This window comes from Pleuronectes platessa, chromosome 13 (genome assembly GCF_947347685.1).
Source record: "Pleuronectes platessa chromosome 13, fPlePla1.1, whole genome shotgun sequence".
NCBI classification, from domain to species: domain Eukaryota; kingdom Metazoa; phylum Chordata; class Actinopteri; order Pleuronectiformes; family Pleuronectidae; genus Pleuronectes; species Pleuronectes platessa.
Window position 1 is genome coordinate 5,964,740 of NC_070638.1, and position 17,944 is coordinate 5,982,683.

Here is a 17,944-nt window from a genome sequence, read left to right on the forward strand (position 1 = left end):
CCCAGGGGTTACAACGCGTACTGTTACCCAATACTGTTGGGATTTTAAATTTTAGCTGGTCTGTGTGTCTGACTGAACTCTAAACAATAATGAAAGGAGGGTGTGGGCAGGAGCAGTTTGGGCCAGATATAAGACCTTCACACAAATGACTTTAATAACCGTTGCTGCTTGGTGTTAATCATGAATCTTTTACTTGTTCTCATTTCTGACTTTTTACATTAAAGCATAACTCCCTTAGCCTCATTCGACATCACACAGAGTTCAAGCAGATGTCCCGGGTTCTGGGGGAACGACAGAGTGACGCTGTTTTGTTTTGAATGTTTACACAAACAGAACATACAGCCGATAGAGCAGGAACACAATATTCTTTACTCTAATGAACAACAACTTCGACCTACAAAGCGTCAGCTGTGTCAAGGCTGGTCAAGAGGTGAACTGTTTGCCTAGCAACTATCAGAGGAGGAGTGGGATTGGTAGCTGCTGCTCGTCACTTCCTTATTCCAATGATGAGCGGGTGGACTACGCCTGAGCACCATCGAGGAAGAACCAAGGAAGACTTCCCCTCTTTGTTGACCAATCCTGTTCTACCTACTGTTATAAAATATCATAGACGCCGTCTGTTTGATGCGACTTGCGACTGCTCCGGGATTGCTAGAGAGCCGGGGTAGTGTGTTGGGTGCCCATTGTTTTGCTGTAAACTTTTCATACCTTTTCATTGTTTCTTCAAAAATACCTGATTGAACCAAACCGAGACCGGATCTTCTCATATTTAGGATAAACGAATACGCAACGACAATATGCCGTGCTGCGTGCCGGACAAGTTCTTCTCGTCTCTAGGTTGAGACCTACTGCCCTTTAAAACTCAGCTGATCCCAATGAGTAATTTGCTCTGTCCCACATGTGACTTTCTAATATATATGTAAATATCCATAAATTATAATATATGGTAGTGATGGAAGTGACGTCCTGTGAAAGATGTAAATGTGTATATTTTATGTTCTCTGGTGTGAATGATTCAGAATAAAAGGTGCAAAGAAAAAGAATACGATGTGTATTTATTCATCTTGAAATCGTACAGTTGAAAAATATAACAAGCGACACCATTATATCGTGAACACCATGGTCTACTCTGTGCAGTTTGCATGATCAATAAAAATTGTTAAACCGAGTTTTAAACACGTATTTGATGACAAAAAAACTTCCATTTCAAACAGAATCATTTAAAAATCAAAAGGATCATAACGTCTTGAAGGGGATAAACTGATATGTGTGTGTTCCATCAGTGAGCATTATTTGTGCCTAAATCAAAAAACGTATATTTGTAGCAGGGAGAATATTAAGCGAGTTTAATTGTGGTCAGTCAAAGGGTTTCTCTGCCTCTGCCTCTGCCTCTGCCAAGCACTCCTCTGCAGGAGCCTGCAGCTCATGTCTGGAGAGGTGTTGCACGACTCCCACACCGAAACAGTCGCCCAGCACGTTGGTGGTCGTCCCCAAACGATCCCTGTCCACAGTCACACAGGAAGTGTCCATGTTAGAAACTCGTTAGAGTAGGAAGACATATGTGTTTCAGTAAATGTGTAAACCCCCAAAATAACCTTGTAGGTTTATCTATAATATACATATTACAACACTGGCAGTGTATTGTTCAGACTCTATTTGTGTAGTGAGGTTTTCACGTCCTGTCCTGATCACACGTGCACAGACAGACACACACACTCACAGCATCCAGTCGACTGTGATGATATAGGAGATGCCTTCAAGGGGCAGGCCAGTTGATGACAGCACCATAGCCATAGATACTATGCCGCCCTGTGGGATTCCTGAGCCACCGATGGCTGCTACTGTCGCAGTGATACTGGAATTACATGAATAAGAGCAAATATACCAATATACATGTGAATAAAACAACATGGAAGAAACATGGAGAAGTTAACACACAAATACTGAATGAATTCTTGATTATAGATCAAATGCTCCGGTTTAATGATGAGTTAATATAAACCTAAATATTAATAAATATATAAATTCTTCAACATTTGATCAAGTATTATTAACCTTTTCTACAGGACCTACACATGACTACATTTTTTCAATGATAATTATCATTTCTTTTGTGTGAAGTAAAAATCTTATCATACCTGACAATGACGATTTGACCCAGATTAAGTTCCACGTTGTAAACCTGGGCTATGAATATGACAGCGACGGCCTCATAGAGGGTTGTTCCATCCATAGTCAAGACGGCACCTATAGGCACCATGAAGCGCGTCACCCGCTTGTCCAATCTCAGATTGTTCTCCAGACACTTGATGCTGATGGGTAGCGTCACAGAACTGTGGGGTAAACATATATATAAACTTTAATGGTGATCACATCATTATTCACAGCCTATAATACATTTGGGCTTCACTTTTGGAGAGACGTCCATCTTTATCTTTATTTCTTTCTCTGGTAATAACATAGAGCTGTTAATCCTGGAAGTGCATCTCACCTGGATGAAGTCCCAAAGGCGGCGGTGAGAGCCTCCAGGAGACCGGCCATGAATGTGAAGGGATTTTTGCGTGTGAGAATTAAATAGATGAGCGGCAGGGTGACAAAGCTGTGGATGACTTGGCCAGTGGTCACAGTGAGAGTATACATTCCAATCTGTTGTCCTAAAACACTGACGTCCTTCATCTTCAAAATCTGTCCTGCAACCAGGAAGAAGATTCCTACCGGGGAATACCTGCAGAAGACCAGGTGAGATGCAGAACATCTGATGTAGTGACGAGAAATGCCTGTAGAGGGCGACTGTAGAGGCAGCTTGATAACGTATCCTCAGATTTTACTCACCAGATTAAGACACCCATCAGATGCATGATGGCTTTACTGAGACAGTCAAAGAAGTCCTTCAGAGGTTTCGCCTCATCCTCCATTTTGGACAGGACGAGGCCAAAGGCGACGCAGAAAAACCCTAAGCCAAGAATGTTGAACCCGTCGATGGTGCCTGGCATCGGTGTTGGGTTATCTAAAATCAAATCAAGTAATGTTTATACACGTCATGATAATAACCACTTACAACAATAGGTTCAACTTACAAAGAAAGTACCAAAGGGAATGGTTTTTATGGATCTTACTTTTTACAGTCATGTTGACATCGAGAGTTTCCTTTTCAGAATAAATTGTTTTATACTGAATAAAAGACAAGAAAATCCTCATTAGGGACTAGAAAAGAAAAAGGAGCAGGAGAGAAACCACACCAGCATCACCTCACCTTTCTGAAACAAGCCTCCACCAGATTGGGAGGAAACACATCTCTGCAAACCAGAACAAGGGTAAAAAAATAAATAATCAAAGATTAACAAAGATTAGATATTTGACAAAACCTTTTTCACGCCCACCTGATCAGATCCAGAAAGGCATCCAATGTCTGCATGGTGCCCGATGTACCACCAGGGGGAACTGAGATGGGCGTGGGGGATTTCCCTGGCTGGATTAGAACCACTAGGACGAGTCCAGTGAACACAGCCAGGAAGGTGGTCGTCGCGTAATAACAAAAAGCATAGAGCCCCATTTTCCCCAAGGACGTCTTGTCCACTGACGACATGGCTGAAACAAAAAGACAAGTAAAACAACCTTGCAACTGCAGCTAGAATTATAACAATGTGTAAGGTTCAAATTTGTAGAAAACCCTTTGAAAAATAATGAGCGTATTTCTGACAGAGAAATGCTGAATGTTTGTCTCCAATGTTGGGCGCTAACCTGTGATCAGACTGGAGATGATGAGAGGAAGCACTATCATCTGCAGCATTCTCAGCAGCAGGTCTCCAGGAAGCAGGAAGTAGTAGATTTGCAGGTCCGTCATGTTAGCCGCACGTAGAGCATAACCCAGGCCGAGACCTTGAAGAGGGTGAAAGGAGCAGTGTTCAACATGTCAGGCTATTATGGTATATCCTATGCAGCCGAGATGTCGATGTTGTTGTTGAAGTTGACGTTAATGAAGGAATCTCAATGTTCTTGTTTGTATAATATGTTTATTACACAGGATTACAAGATTTGCAGGTCAGGACGGGCACTATGGTATACCCGGAGACAATCACAAGCCAAATACTGAAAGTCTGACTTGCCGGGGTCGAACACACAATATATAGAAAGATTGGTTCCGCTCATGAGGATCTCTGACCAGATAAGGGCATGTTCTATACCTAAAGTTGAAGACGTATCTTAAAGAAGATTCCCTCTGCACTTCATCCATTAGCAGGTCAGAGATCATTTGCCAAGTCACGGATCATTCCAAAAGGGAGAGGGCTAACGAATAACATATGGGATAGTATTTAAAGAGTCTGAGAATTTAAGAATCAAGACGCCATAGATACATAGAATATACGACAATATGAAACGGCCCTTTTAGTTATATACAGTGAATAAGAACAAGTGATGATATCTGTTCATTCTCACCCTGGTCTATAGCTAAATGAAAATACAATATTCATTAAACACTGAGATGAAAAGAAACTTAACAAGGAGAATTATGTAGAACTTCAACTGACAATAATCAGCACACGGACTTACCCAGGACAATGGCAGCCACAGTGAGCAGGAGAAAAGCATTTCTCCGGACAAAAAATGTAACGTTACATTTCCAGAGAGACAGTGAAGTCAAACTCCAGGGCTCAGAGTCCTCAGGACATGTGTCCCTGTCTCGGTCAACTAGAGTGTCCTCGCTGCTCGGCTTACAGCAGAGAGGCATCTCGCTCACAGACTGAGGACCAAAAGAGAGAAAGAGGAGTCTTCACATGCTTTTACAAAAGAATACAACAGTTATCCAGTGAGGTATAGATGTTAGAAAGGGAGAACACTTACAAAATCTAATGGAAGAAGATAGTAGAAGTAGAAGGTAGTTTTCATTCGCTTAAATCCAGTAAAAGAACTCGATTCAAACCTTTGGAAGAGCTGTAAGCTTCCTGATATTTCCCTCTCGCCACTTGCTTTAGTCTAAGTTTGAAACCAGTATTGTAACTTATTCAAATTAACTATGTTCTGCTCCTCCCAACCCAGAGGCTGTTAGTCTATTTGTCTTTCTACACAACATTGACTCAGCGATCACCAGGGGTGGACTGGCCATCTGGCATACCGGGCATCGTCCCGGTGGGCCGTTGACCCAATGTGGGCCGGTCTGGTCCGCTTCTTTTTTTTTTTTTCTCTTCTTCCTCTCTAAATTCCCTCCAATTGGGCCAGCCAATTGGCTACAGAGGGCTAGCAGTGTGTTGCCAGCATCGACACATATTATTGGTCTATTGTTTGTCATTGTCAATCAATCATGGGCTGACAGGCTCAGAGAGCCCTGACAGTGCTGTCAATCACAACACAAACCAGGGTGGGGCGGGACCTCATGGCATTGGCGGGGGGAGTCGCGGGACGGGCTGCTGCTGAGACAGAAACTTAAAATGGATAATAAGAGTAAAAAACGCCCGGGTGGCGCTGAGAAGCATCGGGAAAAAAAGCTGAAGTCTCTGGAGGTGGAGGCTGCTAAATGTGCCAAACTGACGGACCTGTTTGGTGCCGGGTTCACCAGCCCAGCAGCAGCAGGTGCGCCGGGAGACGAGCGAGGAGGACTCGACCATGATGAGCAGGTGGAGGCAGACGTGGTAAGTAACGCTGGCCTGGGGCTGGCTAGGCTACATTTTTGAGACATGTCCAAAACAAAGTAGAACATTTTTTGATTTTGTTTTAATATGCCGAATTGTGATATTATGGGCTATTATTGTTCAGATGATTTAGCTAAGCTAGCTAAGAGCTGCTAACATCGTTTACTGTTGCCATAGCAACAGTAAACTTTCTTAGCCTTATTGAAAACAGAATACAAGTAAACCTATATGGAATAATTAGTTTAATTTGAAAAATTTGCCAGTTATTATCACACATTGTCATTGTTAATCATTTATAATCATTATGGGTGTAGTAATTCATGATTTGTCATTTTGATAATTCTTTTCAGAAGTTTTATTGTGCTTATGTGTTTATCCTTAATGGTGTGATCATGTACACTAAATTATCAATTATTCTCCATTACAGGTTGTTGTGATATATTTGAGGAGTCGTTCTCCCTCTGTTTTATATGTGGACATTTGGGACCACTGTTAGAATTTGGTAAGTTTATCATGTATTTTTTAATGTATAAATTCATACTTCATAATTATAATAATTTTCAAAAGGTTTTAAAAGAAACACACATCCAAAAAGTTCTCAACTCTAGGTGCAGGACAGAGGAAAACATTTTCTTTATTTTTCAGGAATTATAATGTATCCATGTCCTTCTCAGGTTGACCTCTTGACATGTGAGAGCCTGAGGAGTTGTTCGCCCTCTGTCCATGTTCGAGGACTTGCTCTCTGTCTGCCTCCACTCTCTGCCTTCACTGTTCCATGTCTGTTGAGTCTCCTCTAGTCTGGTGAGTTTATAATTTTTTATGTTTTATGAAATCATACTTAATTTGTGATGATTAGAGACATTATAATGTATCCATGTCCTTCTCAGGTTGACCACTTGACATGTGAGAGCCTGAGGAGTTGTTTGCCAGACACAGGTAGAGCTAACAGGGGCGTCACCCTGGGCCTGCCCTTTTGGGCTGGGCTTCAGCTGCAGATCTAAAGGCTGCTTCCAGGGGCATGGGGCCCTCAGCCTTTGTTTTTCTTTGCTTCTGCACCTTACAACATACATCACACCTTATTTTCACACATCCAAACACTGTTAACACCACTGACGCGTAAGAGGTTTGTGTGTGGCCTCCCTTCTTGTTGCCATCTTTGAGCTAGGTGGTAACAGTAGTATGCATGAGAGAAGACGCCGCGAGATTTGTGGACTTCTATGTGGTGTCCGCTGATAATGTAGTGGGCTGGTCTGGACAGACAATGCCAGGGCTGAATTTTTGTCCCAGTCCACCCCTGGACTTAAGGTATCTTTAAATGGAGCCTAATATTCTGATTATAAAAGAGCAAGTACAATTTTAAATGCTTTAACACCTCAGTTACAATAAACAGGCCATAAAAGATTGAAACAGATCCATTAGCTGCAGAGGGAAACGTCCTTCTTCTGATTAAACACCTAAATATTCATCTGTTCCTAAAAAAATTATATTTGGGCATTTGTTCCCCCAATGAAAATTCCTTTCTGAACTGTAATTGAGATTTAACTCTACATCTATGTCTCATTTAGTGTTTGTGCATCCATAAATATTCAAATTAATCAACATTCCTCCTATTTAAAGATGAATTGGTTTCTCTGCAGAGAGTTTGTTTTTTAGTACACACTGGAACTGAAGAGTACTGGATAATAAGTACTGGATGGTAACGCCAGAAAATAGATCCGTCTTCTGGGAGCTGATCAAACACGTGACAAAGGGATGAGATACAGATGAGAGATGAGATCGCCATTAAAGAAGACGAGTGGATGACATGTTCATCACTTCTGATGGCGACATGCAGCTGCTGTTCTGATTAAATGTGTCAGCCCGTGTAAACACCAGACTGTATTAATCACCCCCCACGTAAAGAGTTGATCCTCAATCTTCAATCAGAATAGAAGAAACACTGTACTTGTAACTGTTGTTGTTTTCAGCTCAGTGTTGGTATAGTTTGTCACATTTTACATTTCATCCCAGTAAAAACATGTCACTTCAGAATTTGGTGCAGATCCAATTAAAAGTCTAAAGAATCTAAATGTGGTTTCAATGTTTTTGGAAAACCAAACATGTTCTTTAACTGTTAGGTTTGGGTTTATGGACTCTACTGGTGGCCATTCTAGTTAGGGCCCGAGCACTGATCAGAGGTCAGGTGAGACCCTATTGAAATTGTAAGGATTATTATTGTTATTATTATTCAGGCAAATGAATTGGCTTTTTGAGGGCTTTAACACGTTCAAATTCTTACCAAAATTTGAACGTGAATTTGAATTTAGGAATTCTGGAGGATTTTATAATGGGCGTTGCAAAATGTCTCAATGGTTCCCCCCGAGACCCCCGGAACGTGTTCACATTGACCCATCTTCACAAAAATCAATACACAGGTTCATCATGACCAGAAAAACTAAAAAGTCTTTAGGTGCAATTGGGAAAACGACTTAATCGTTAAATCAACAATTTGAAAATAAAATCACTAATTACAACAAATATATATGATTTAATGAAAATAAAATGTATTTATAGTTAGACCACCACATCCATACTGTAATATAATTTACATAATTAATTTACAAATTGATTATATAAATTAAATCATTTTACATTGACTTCAGTGCCATGAACACGTCTTCTGATCTGATATTGACCTCAACCATAAATTAATTGAAATAAATGTATATATATACACTAAATATATAAATGATAATGACGTGTGTGTGTGTGTTTGTGCGTACGCGTGTGTGTGCGTGTGCGTGTGCATGTGTGTGTGTGCGTGAGTGTGTGTGCGTGTCAGATGGGCGTGGTCAGTGTGATGGGTGGGCCCTCAGATGAGATAATAGTATTATTATTGTATTGTTGTCATAATTAATATATAGATTTGACCAAATGTAATAAAGTTAAGACACATTGTTTGTCTTCTGTTGCTGTGTTGTGTTTGTATGAATAGTAGCAAACTAAATGAATCACACTGATTTGTTTCACTCCAACACTGTGTTAATTGATCAATGAATCCTGTATCTATATTCAGAAAGACAGAGGCAGATGTTACTGTACTAGTCATATTTATTCAAAAAGTTCAACATATTTACAACACATCATTAGATTATTTCAAATATATAGAAAGGGGGACAGGGGAGGGGTTTGTTGTAAGAGTAGGAAAAGGGTGAGGGCGGGGGCTTCTCCACCTCTTCTCTCTCCTCCAGCTCAGCTCAGCCTCCTCCTTTCTGCAGCTCAGTCCCATAGTTGGTGTTGTCTCCTGCTGCAGTTTCGTCTCCTTTAGGCCTTGAAGCGAGCACCTTCTCGTTCTCCATCTCCTTCTTGACCTCCACCTCACTGCTCCTTGTTGTCGCAGGCTCCTGGTGCCAACTTGCTTCCATCATCTCATTCTTGGCCTGACAGACAGTCAGCTCAGCATGGCAGTCAAGATATGCCCTGAGGCGAGCACGCCGTTTCTTCACCTCCTTCTTTATGACACAGTCTTTGTCTTTCAGCTGAAGGTGCAGTTGATCAACCTGCTCCTTCAAGGCCTGGATCTCCTTCTCCTTCTCCTTCTCCTTCTCCTTCTCTTTCTCCTTCTCTTTCTCCTTCTCTTTCTCCTTCTCTTTCTCCTTCTCCTTCTCCTTCTCCTTCTCCTTCTCCTTCTCCTTCTCCTTCTCTTTCTCTTTCTCTTTCTCCTTCTCCTTCTCCTTCTCCTTCTCCTTCTCCTTCTCCTCCTGGGGTGGCTCCTGGAGCAGACTTGCTTCCATCATCTTATTCTTGGCCTGAGAGACAGTCAGCTCAGCAAGGCAGTCAAGGTAGGCCCTGAGGCGAGCACGCCGTTTCTTCACCTCCTTCTTTATGATACAATCTTTTTCTTTCAGCTGGTTTTCCTGCTGCTCCACCTTCTCCTTCAAGGCCTGGGTCTCCTTCTCCTTCTCCTTCTCCTTCTCCTTCTCCTTCTCCTTCTCCTGCTCCTTCTCTTTCTCTTTCTCCTGCTCCTTCTCCTTCTCTTTCTCTTTCTCCTGCTCCTGCTCCTTCTCCTTCTCCTTCTCCTTCTCCTTCTCCTCCTCCTCCTCCTTCTCCTTCTCCAAAACCATCTTTATGACATCACTGTTTTGAAGCTGGTTTTTCAGCTGCCACACCTCCTCCTTAAGAGCCAGAATCCTCCTGTAGGCTGTGAGGAGTTCGGCATTGAGGGCCGTCACAACGTCTGGTTTCTGCATGGTTCACCACAGAGAGTAGATCGATCTTTTGAAGAAGCTGTTTGAACAGTTGATGCACTATTTTCCTTTCTTGTCTGGAACTTGAAGTCAAAAGGCTTTATGTCTGCAGGTGACAGGATGAAATAGTGTGTAAGATTTAGGGTGAATTTGATCCATCAAACATTCAATATAAAACAAATGACACAGATAGAGAGACACAGAGAGAAGGAGAGAGAGGGAGAGAGACAGACTGGCTGGTTTAAGCGTGAGAGAGAGAGAGAGAGAGAGAGAGAGAGAGAGACACACTCCCCTCCTGCTATGTGTGTGTATCTGGTTGCCATGGAAACTCAACTGAATGCACCTGTTCTCTCCTCACTGGGATAAGAGAGAAATCTAAACTCTGAGTGCACCACTCAAACAACTATAATTCAAAAACTATAAGTCCTATCGGTGAAATAAAGACATCGTGAGAATTCCAAGACTTTGCCGGACACACCGATATATTTGAAATTTGTGAGAGTAAAAAAATGGGACCGTGGGAGCAAGTTATGCGAGGTGATGCAGAAAAGTTTTCTCTGAAATAACATTAGACCCAATGGAGAGGGATTGTTTTTTTCCTTAAAGGAGCTACACAACTCATGTAATGTGCTCCTAGCATTAACTTACGTTCCCGTCAACTTGTCCTTCAACACATTCAAACAACACAGTAACCAAAAAATAACCAGTAAATGTTTTTTTTCAAATCAATCACCATGGCACCCAGCCCCTTTGATTTGAATTTGAATCTGAATTGGATTGGCAGTGATGGCAGTTGTTGTTTTTTTTACTTTATCTTAAATACTAAAGTTAAACACCAAGGTTAATCTTCCCAATGTTACAAAAACACATCGTTTGGTAGAATAAGCTGTGAAATGTGGAAATGTCCTGGTGCTACAGGTGTTTTGTCCACAATGCCTCGCTCTGCCTGGCCTCGGCGAGCTAACGCTACTTAGCATCACGTTAACACATATCACCCATTAAGATAAGCAGCAGAAAACACAAAAGAAGCCAGCAACAATATTTTCACATTTGTCGTAAAAGCAACAGCAAACAGCACATTATCAACATGTAACAGCAGCAGCTTCATATTACACAGTGGTTTCATTTCAAACTTGAACAATGAGCCTGCATTGTATTGGTTAGCATGCTGGGTAAATACAGAGAGAGAGAGTGAGACATGACTTACCTCAGTCAAGGTCAGAGTGCAACAGCAACTGTCTTAAACTTGAACAGTATTTAAAGCAATCAACAGCCAATCAGAGGTCTCCAATCCAAATAACAACTTTGATGCTGTTCATCAAAGCATCAAAGGAGGTATTGGGAGAGTGTCCCTGTCAATCAAAATAATATTTAAAATCTTAGCATCTGGTTGTTATGGTGATAAAACAACCTACTGATGATGAAGTTTTGCGATCATTTATTTCGATAAATAAAAACAGGACGTTTCATTTCGGTGGATTTTTAATTGCGTCATTCTTGCAGCATCTGATCTTTAATTTTGTAATGGCTCCTGTCTTATCACCTTCTTGTCTTAGTATTAATATATTTATATATATATACAGGGGTGGACTGGCCATCTGGCATACCGGGCATCGTCCCGGTGGGCCGTTGACCCAATGTGGGCCGGTCTGGTCCGCTATGTTTCTTTTTTCTTTTTTTTTTTCTTCTCTTCTTCCACTCTAAATTCCCTCCAATTGGGCCGGCCAATTGGCTACAGAGGGCTAGCAGTGTGTTGCCAGCATCGACACATATTATTGGTCTATTGTTTGTCATTGTCAATCAATCATGGGATGACAGGCTCAGAGAGCCCTGACAGTGCTGTCAATCACAACACAAACCAGGGTGGGGCGGGACCTCATGGCATTGGCGGGGGGAGTCGCGGGACGGGCTGCTGCTGAGACAGAAACTTAAAATGGATAATAAGAGTAAAAAACGCCCGGGTGGCGCTGAGAAGCATCGGGAAAAAAAGCCTAAGTCTCTGGAGGTGGAGGCTGCTAAATGTGCCAAACTGACGGACCTGTTTGGTGCCGGGTTCACCATCCCAGCAGCAGCAGGTGCGCCGGGAGACGAGCGAGGAGGACTCGACCATGATGAGCGAGTGGAGGCAGACATGGTAAGGAACGTTGGCCTGGGGCTGGCTAGGCTACATTTTTGAGACATGTCCAAAACAAAGTAGAAAACGTTTTTGATTTTGTTTTAATATGCTGAATTGTGATATTATGGGTTATTATTGTTATTTACTGTTGCCATAGCAACAGTAAACTTTCTGAGCTGTAAATAGAGATGCAGAATCAAGCTAATTCTTTTCAGAAGTTTTATTGTGCTTATGTGTTGATCCTTAATGATGTGATCATGTACACTAAATGATAAATTATTCTCCATTACAGGTTGTTGTGATATATTTGAGGAGTCGTTCTCCCTCTGTTTTATATGTGGACATTTGGGACCACTGTTAGAATTTGGTAAGTATATCATGTATTTTTTAATGTATAAATTCATACTTCATAATTATAATAATTTTCAAAAGGTTTTAAAAGAAACACACATCCAAAAAGTTCTCAACTCTAGGTGCAGGACAGAGGAAACGTTTTCTTTATTTTTCAGACATTATAATGTATCCATGTCCTTCTCAGGTTGACCACTTGACATGTGAGAGCCTGAGGAGTTGTTCCCTCATTGTCCATGTTCGAGGACTTGCTCTCTGTCTGCCTCCACTCTCTGCCTTCACTGTTCCATGTCTGTTGAGTCTCCTCTAGTCTGGTGAGTTTATAATTTTTTATGTTTTATGAAATCATACTTAATTTGTGATGATTAGAGACATTATAATGTATCCATGTCCTTCTCAGGTTGACCACTTGACATGTGAGAGCCTGAGGAGTTGTTTTCCAGACACAGGTAGAGCTAACAGGGGCGTCACCCTGGGCCTGCCCTTTTGGGCTGGGCTTCAGCTGCAGATCTAAAGGCTGCTTCCAGGGGCATGGGGCCCTCAGCCTTTGTTTTTCTTTGCTTCTGCACTTTACAACATACATCACACCTTATTTTCACACATCCAAACACTGTTAACACCACTGACAGGTAACTTATTTTACACATCCCACTATGTAGTAAGAGCTATCTTGATTTGGAGTTAAATAAATTTACTTTTGGCTTGAGAGGTTTGTGTGTGGCCTCCCTTCTTGTTGCCATCTTTGAGCTAGGTGGTAACAGTAGTATGCATGAGAGAAGACGCCGCGAGATTTGTGGACTTCTATGTGGTGTCCACTGATAATGTAGTGGGCTGGTCTGGACGGACAATGCCAGAGCTGAATTTTTGTCCCAGTCCACCCCTGGCGATCACTAAATGTTGCTCTGGATATTAGATATCAGAGAAAATATGAGCCATCTGAAATGAATGCTCAGTGCATGATGGGAGTTCCCCCAGCTGTCTAGACCTATAGCAGCAAAGCTAAGAGATGGTTCAGGACTCACCTGATCCAGAACTAACTGTAGGCTTTATCAAAAAGAAAAACGTTTAAGTTTAGGAGTAATATGCTGCAGCCTTTTGGACCAACGGGAGGCTTTACCCAGACTTACTGGGACATCCTGATAACAAAGATTTACAGTAATCCAGTCTACAGGGAACAAATTCACAGATGAGTATCTCAGCATCCATCTGAAACAGGAAGTTCCTAATTATCCTTATATTGTGCAGGTGGAAGAAAGCTGTCCTATAAGCAAATAGCATGGAGGTGCATGGAGGAGTCATTGTTAATATTAACAAATAGGAATCTGTCTGATAAGTTCAACTCAAACCAGTTTAGTTCCTTCAATCCTCACATGATATTCCAGTCTCTGGGACAGGAACTCATGATCCCTGGTGTCAAATGCGCCACTAAGACTAGGTAGAGACACACGTTACCATTCCCTGGTCTTGTTTCTAATCTAATCATAAATATATATCCAAGGATTAAGTTATTTGCCATGAAACTTAACCTTATTCTCATCAAAACTATCTTTGCTCATTACAAACCCTGTCTGTGAGGAGTGTAACCTGAGCGGTGACGGGGGCGTTGACCATAGCGTGGCACTAAAGGGGGTTGACACCACTTGGCATGATGCTGAGCGGCAGCCAGCGCTCATTGTGAAAGGGGCTGCGACTCACAATGGAGAAAACAACAAAATGCTGCCACTATAATGGGGACCAAAGGGCCCGGTGGCAGCCCGACACCTGATCTCCTCTTTGGCCCGGGCTTCCTTTTGTCCTGGTATTTCATATCTGACAAATCCACAGGCCCGGAGGCAGATGATGCTGGAGCAGCAATGGAGCTGAGGCTCGACGTCTGTGGGCTCAGACATGGGGAATAAACAGACCATCTTCACAGCAGAGCAGCTGGACGCCTATCAGGTCGGTGCCCCTCATCCTCTGAATACGACTCAGTGCAAACTACTGGCATCTGTAAACAGGGCTAAACACACAGAGGAGGGTTCGAGGCGGATTGGATTATTTAGAAGCAAATAGAAAATGAATTGGAGTGATGCATCCTTCAGGGAAACTATGAACTAGGTCAAAGCGTCTCTGATGGTGTTTGTTTATTCAATATTCAATATATTCAATTTTGTTACTTAACCAGGTCTGACACAGTTAGTGAAAGATGCATTAGAGTTAATCATCAGTTGTTTAACATTTTGAATGATCTAATATTTTTGCACTTCAAGTCATTGGTGTAAAGTAACTCATTTACTCTACTAAGATACTTTACTATGCTTAAGTTCAATTTTAGTATACGTCATTTTTTTGTCTTTCTTAACTCCACATTTACATCAACTACATTTAAAACATGAGAAATATAAAATTATGTATATGATCAACTCAGAAAAATAAAGTGGTTAAAATTAACTCTTAGATTTGCTTTATGAAATAATAATAATTAATCAATAAGTCAAAGTGTGCAGTATTACTTCAGATAATGACCCCAGGTTGTATTTTGTACCAAACAAGTGTGTGTTTTAAAGTATTAATTTCACATGTATGTCTCCCATAGAGTTTTTCTACGATCTGAATATGTCTTCCTCCGCTGCATCAAGCAGATAACGAAGCACAAACAAACGAGAACGTCTACATCCTCACCTTCTTTGCCCTTTCCTCTTTGTCCTGTCTCGTTTGCATTTGCAGGACTGTACTTACTTTACCAGAAAGGAAATCCTCAGGTGAGCAGACGACTCCGGTGTTTATTCACTCGTATTCGCTCACTCATATCCACTGTAACACACCTGACTCAGCTGAAATTGGTTCTGCACAGTACTGCCCTGTAACTCTAAACTACTGTATCGGCAGGCCTGTGCTACTGTGGGGCAGGTGACCACTGAGATCACATGGGATCTCAAATCTTGCTATTGGAGAATCATGTCAGAACTTTACCTAAACCTAACTGCACCTGTAGAATACACAAGGTTTCATGTAATTCAATGTTGAAGGCACATTTCTTTAAACCCTTCCCAGACTCTTCTATCGTTATCGGGATCTGGCGCCTCAGCTCGTTCCCCTCGACTACACCAGCCAGCCAGATGTGAAGCTACCATATGAGCTGATTGGGAGCATGCCAGAGCTGAAGGTAGACCCACTGGTCCGCGCACACCCTGCAGACCCGCGCTCCCCCCCCCCCCCCCCCCCCCTGTGTGCCCGATCCATAATTAATGGCCAACTAATCGACAGAATTCTATGAGAGGTTGTATGTTACTCGACTCCTTTAAACTTGAAGAAAGCAGGTGGGTCCCCGGGGACACACTCTGCGGGAATGGGTCAATTATATGCCTCTTTACGCGCCTGAGATAAAAGGTCCAGAGGTGTGTTAACACGCGGGTCACTGACATGTGCTGAGAGAGGGAGGGGGGGGGGCTTTCCCTCACAGACTTTCCCTTTTTCCAAACTTTGTGAGTTGTGGAGACGTAATAACTTGGTGTTGTCCCTGCGTCCAGGACAACCCGTTCCGTCAGAGGATCGCCGAGGCCTTCTCTGAGGACGGAGAGGGGAACATGACGCTGGAGGACTTTCTGGACATGTTCTCAGTCCTGAGTGAGATGGCTCCACGTGACCTCAAGGCCTACTACGCCTTCAAGATTTATGGTAAAATATCGGAAAAAGGATTTAATCATAAGAAAGTCCCCATTGAAGAGGTGTAGACTGGCTTTACTTGACTTTTAACACAATATAAACTGTATTTATAAAGATGGACGACACACCCTCCCTGAAATGAAGCCAAAATATGCCAGATATGAACGCTGAGTGAATTTTCATTTTCAGTGGGAACTATCCCTTTAAGACGATTTACAAATATAAATAGGAAGACAATAAGTTATATATGGTACAAGCAATTAAAAAGTGTCCTGATGTAAAACAGGGCCGACTTGAACGCAACATAACCCCTCAATCCCTGGAACTAAAGTTAACTATGAACCACTGTTTTTCTGGGTTTAACAATATGAATCATGCATTTTAATATGGTGCAACCATATGTCAACAGAGGGTGCACGGTGAAGAGTTACCGAGCTGTAAGCATGACGGATGGTGCATGGGTTGTTATAAATGATTCACCAGCCCATTATGGAGGCAAAGCGCTTGTCAAAGCCCCCCCCCTTCCTAATTAACAAACGATGACAGATGAAGAAGTTACATTCACATTGTCGTGGTCATGGATCAAGGAAAGTTTGCATCCATTATTCAGACCCTCAGAGGAGGGAAATCAAGGAAGGTGACACACTGTGCAAGCACAGTTGCATCATGATGAAGATGCTTGAGCTCAGACGCCTGAAGCCAAATGAAGCAATGGGAAAGTATAAAGCCTAAAACAATAAGTTCACTCACGATCTTAACAGTCAAATTTGCTACCAAATATCAGCAGCAACAATAGCTCTGTAAAGAGTAATTACTTCCAGGAAGGAGTTTATGTTTGTTCCTCAGCAAGTTTATGCAAAAAACGATTGCATGGAGCAAAACTTGGTCAAAGGATGGGAGATGATCCCGGTGTGAGTGGATCAGGGGCAGATCCAGGACTTCTTCCTCATTTCCTGTAACATTGAGAGATCAGGTGCTTTTTTACATATTCAACGGTTTCCCAGAGATCAACTCCTGGATCTTGATGAAAGAAATCAGGCGTATTTATGGAACTGGTACCCATGAGGGTGTGAGATTTTAGTTTAATGAGAACTAGAGTGGCCTAATTTATTTCATCAAGAGGTAATATATGATGGATGTCTCACTGTAGCTATTTATTCTTTTCATAATAAATTATTCTGTCATATTCCTTCTTGATTAATAGCTTGGCCCAAAAATGTCAGAAACTTGTAAAAAATCGCAATATTCCAAAGCCCGAGTTGATAAAAAGGAAATTAAACAGTCGACAGAAATCTAGAAAATCTGACTGATTATCTGAGTAAGAGACTTTTTTTGTCTCTCCAGTCATTGATTCATCAACTGATCATTTCTCTGTATATATCATCTACCTTCTCCAAGACTTCAACAATGACGACTTCATCTGCAAGGCCGACCTGGAGAAGACCGTGAACAAGCTGACCCGCAGCGAGCTGACGGAGGACGAGGTGAGGATGGTGTGTGAGAAGGTGATCGACGAGTGCGACCTGGACAACGACGGACGCCTGTCGCTGGAGGACTTCCAGCACATGATCGTTAGAGCCCCGGACTTCCTCAGGTAATCCACCGTCACCCATGCACCTCGGGATTTAATGTGCATTTAGCTTTTAACTCTGTTTAAATCTGAATTCTCTCATTTCTGTCCGCAGCACCTTCCACATAAGGATTTAAGGAACTGAGGATCTTTCTTATGCATCTTGTTTTTGCTTGTTTGTGTATTTTGTACAAACATTTGACCCAAAAAAAACAACTCACAGACTTTTTACATTTCACAACCAGAGCAAGTCCTATGACTCATCTTATCTTTAATCTTATCTTCCCTGTTAACATTTGGGATTTTGTACTAAATCCACGTCTTTTATTTTTGAAGCTGCAGAAATAACACCGGTCATGGTGTGAGGGTACGACTGTCATCAGGTTGGAGCACTGGCCGATCCATCATT

General features: G+C 42.0%; 3 protein-coding genes across 4 annotated transcripts; 1 reads left to right on the forward strand and 2 right to left on the reverse strand.

Moving 5' to 3' along the window:
* Positions 1 to 1,128: 1,128 nt before the first annotated feature.
* Positions 1,129 to 5,028, reverse strand: LOC128454725 (excitatory amino acid transporter 1). Its single transcript, XM_053438224.1, has 11 exons — positions 4,922 to 5,028; positions 4,552 to 4,741; positions 3,742 to 3,879; positions 3,381 to 3,588; positions 3,254 to 3,296; positions 3,117 to 3,171; positions 2,833 to 3,007; positions 2,492 to 2,725; positions 2,139 to 2,333; positions 1,721 to 1,855; positions 1,129 to 1,501 (listed from the first exon to the last, which is right to left on the reverse strand). Exons 2-11 carry the CDS (start codon positions 4,727 to 4,729, stop codon positions 1,357 to 1,359), a joined length of 1,506 nt encoding a protein of 501 aa, XP_053294199.1. The 5' UTR covers positions 4,730 to 4,741; positions 4,922 to 5,028; the 3' UTR covers positions 1,129 to 1,356.
* Positions 5,029 to 8,829: 3,801 nt separating this feature from the next.
* Positions 8,830 to 11,200, reverse strand: LOC128455007 (histone-lysine N-methyltransferase, H3 lysine-79 specific-like). The gene is made up of 2 exons (XM_053438629.1): positions 11,061 to 11,200; positions 8,830 to 9,959 (listed from the first exon to the last, which is right to left on the reverse strand). The coding sequence occupies exon 2, from the start codon at positions 9,854 to 9,856 to the stop codon at positions 8,864 to 8,866; it is 993 nt and encodes a 330-aa protein (XP_053294604.1). The 5' UTR covers positions 9,857 to 9,959; positions 11,061 to 11,200; the 3' UTR covers positions 8,830 to 8,863.
* Positions 11,201 to 14,207: 3,007 nt separating this feature from the next.
* Positions 14,208 to 17,672, forward strand: cib3 (calcium and integrin binding family member 3). Of its 2 annotated transcripts, XM_053438603.1 has the most exons (6): positions 14,208 to 14,258; positions 15,027 to 15,061; positions 15,354 to 15,465; positions 15,830 to 15,977; positions 17,364 to 17,559; positions 17,651 to 17,672. In XM_053438603.1, exons 1-6 carry the CDS (start codon positions 14,208 to 14,210, stop codon positions 17,670 to 17,672), a joined length of 564 nt encoding a protein of 187 aa, XP_053294578.1. The 2 variants fall into 2 exon arrangements, with proteins under 2 accessions (XP_053294578.1, XP_053294579.1); XM_053438604.1 differs by lacking the exons at positions 15,027 to 15,061; positions 15,354 to 15,465.
* Positions 17,673 to 17,944: the final 272 nt, after the last annotated feature.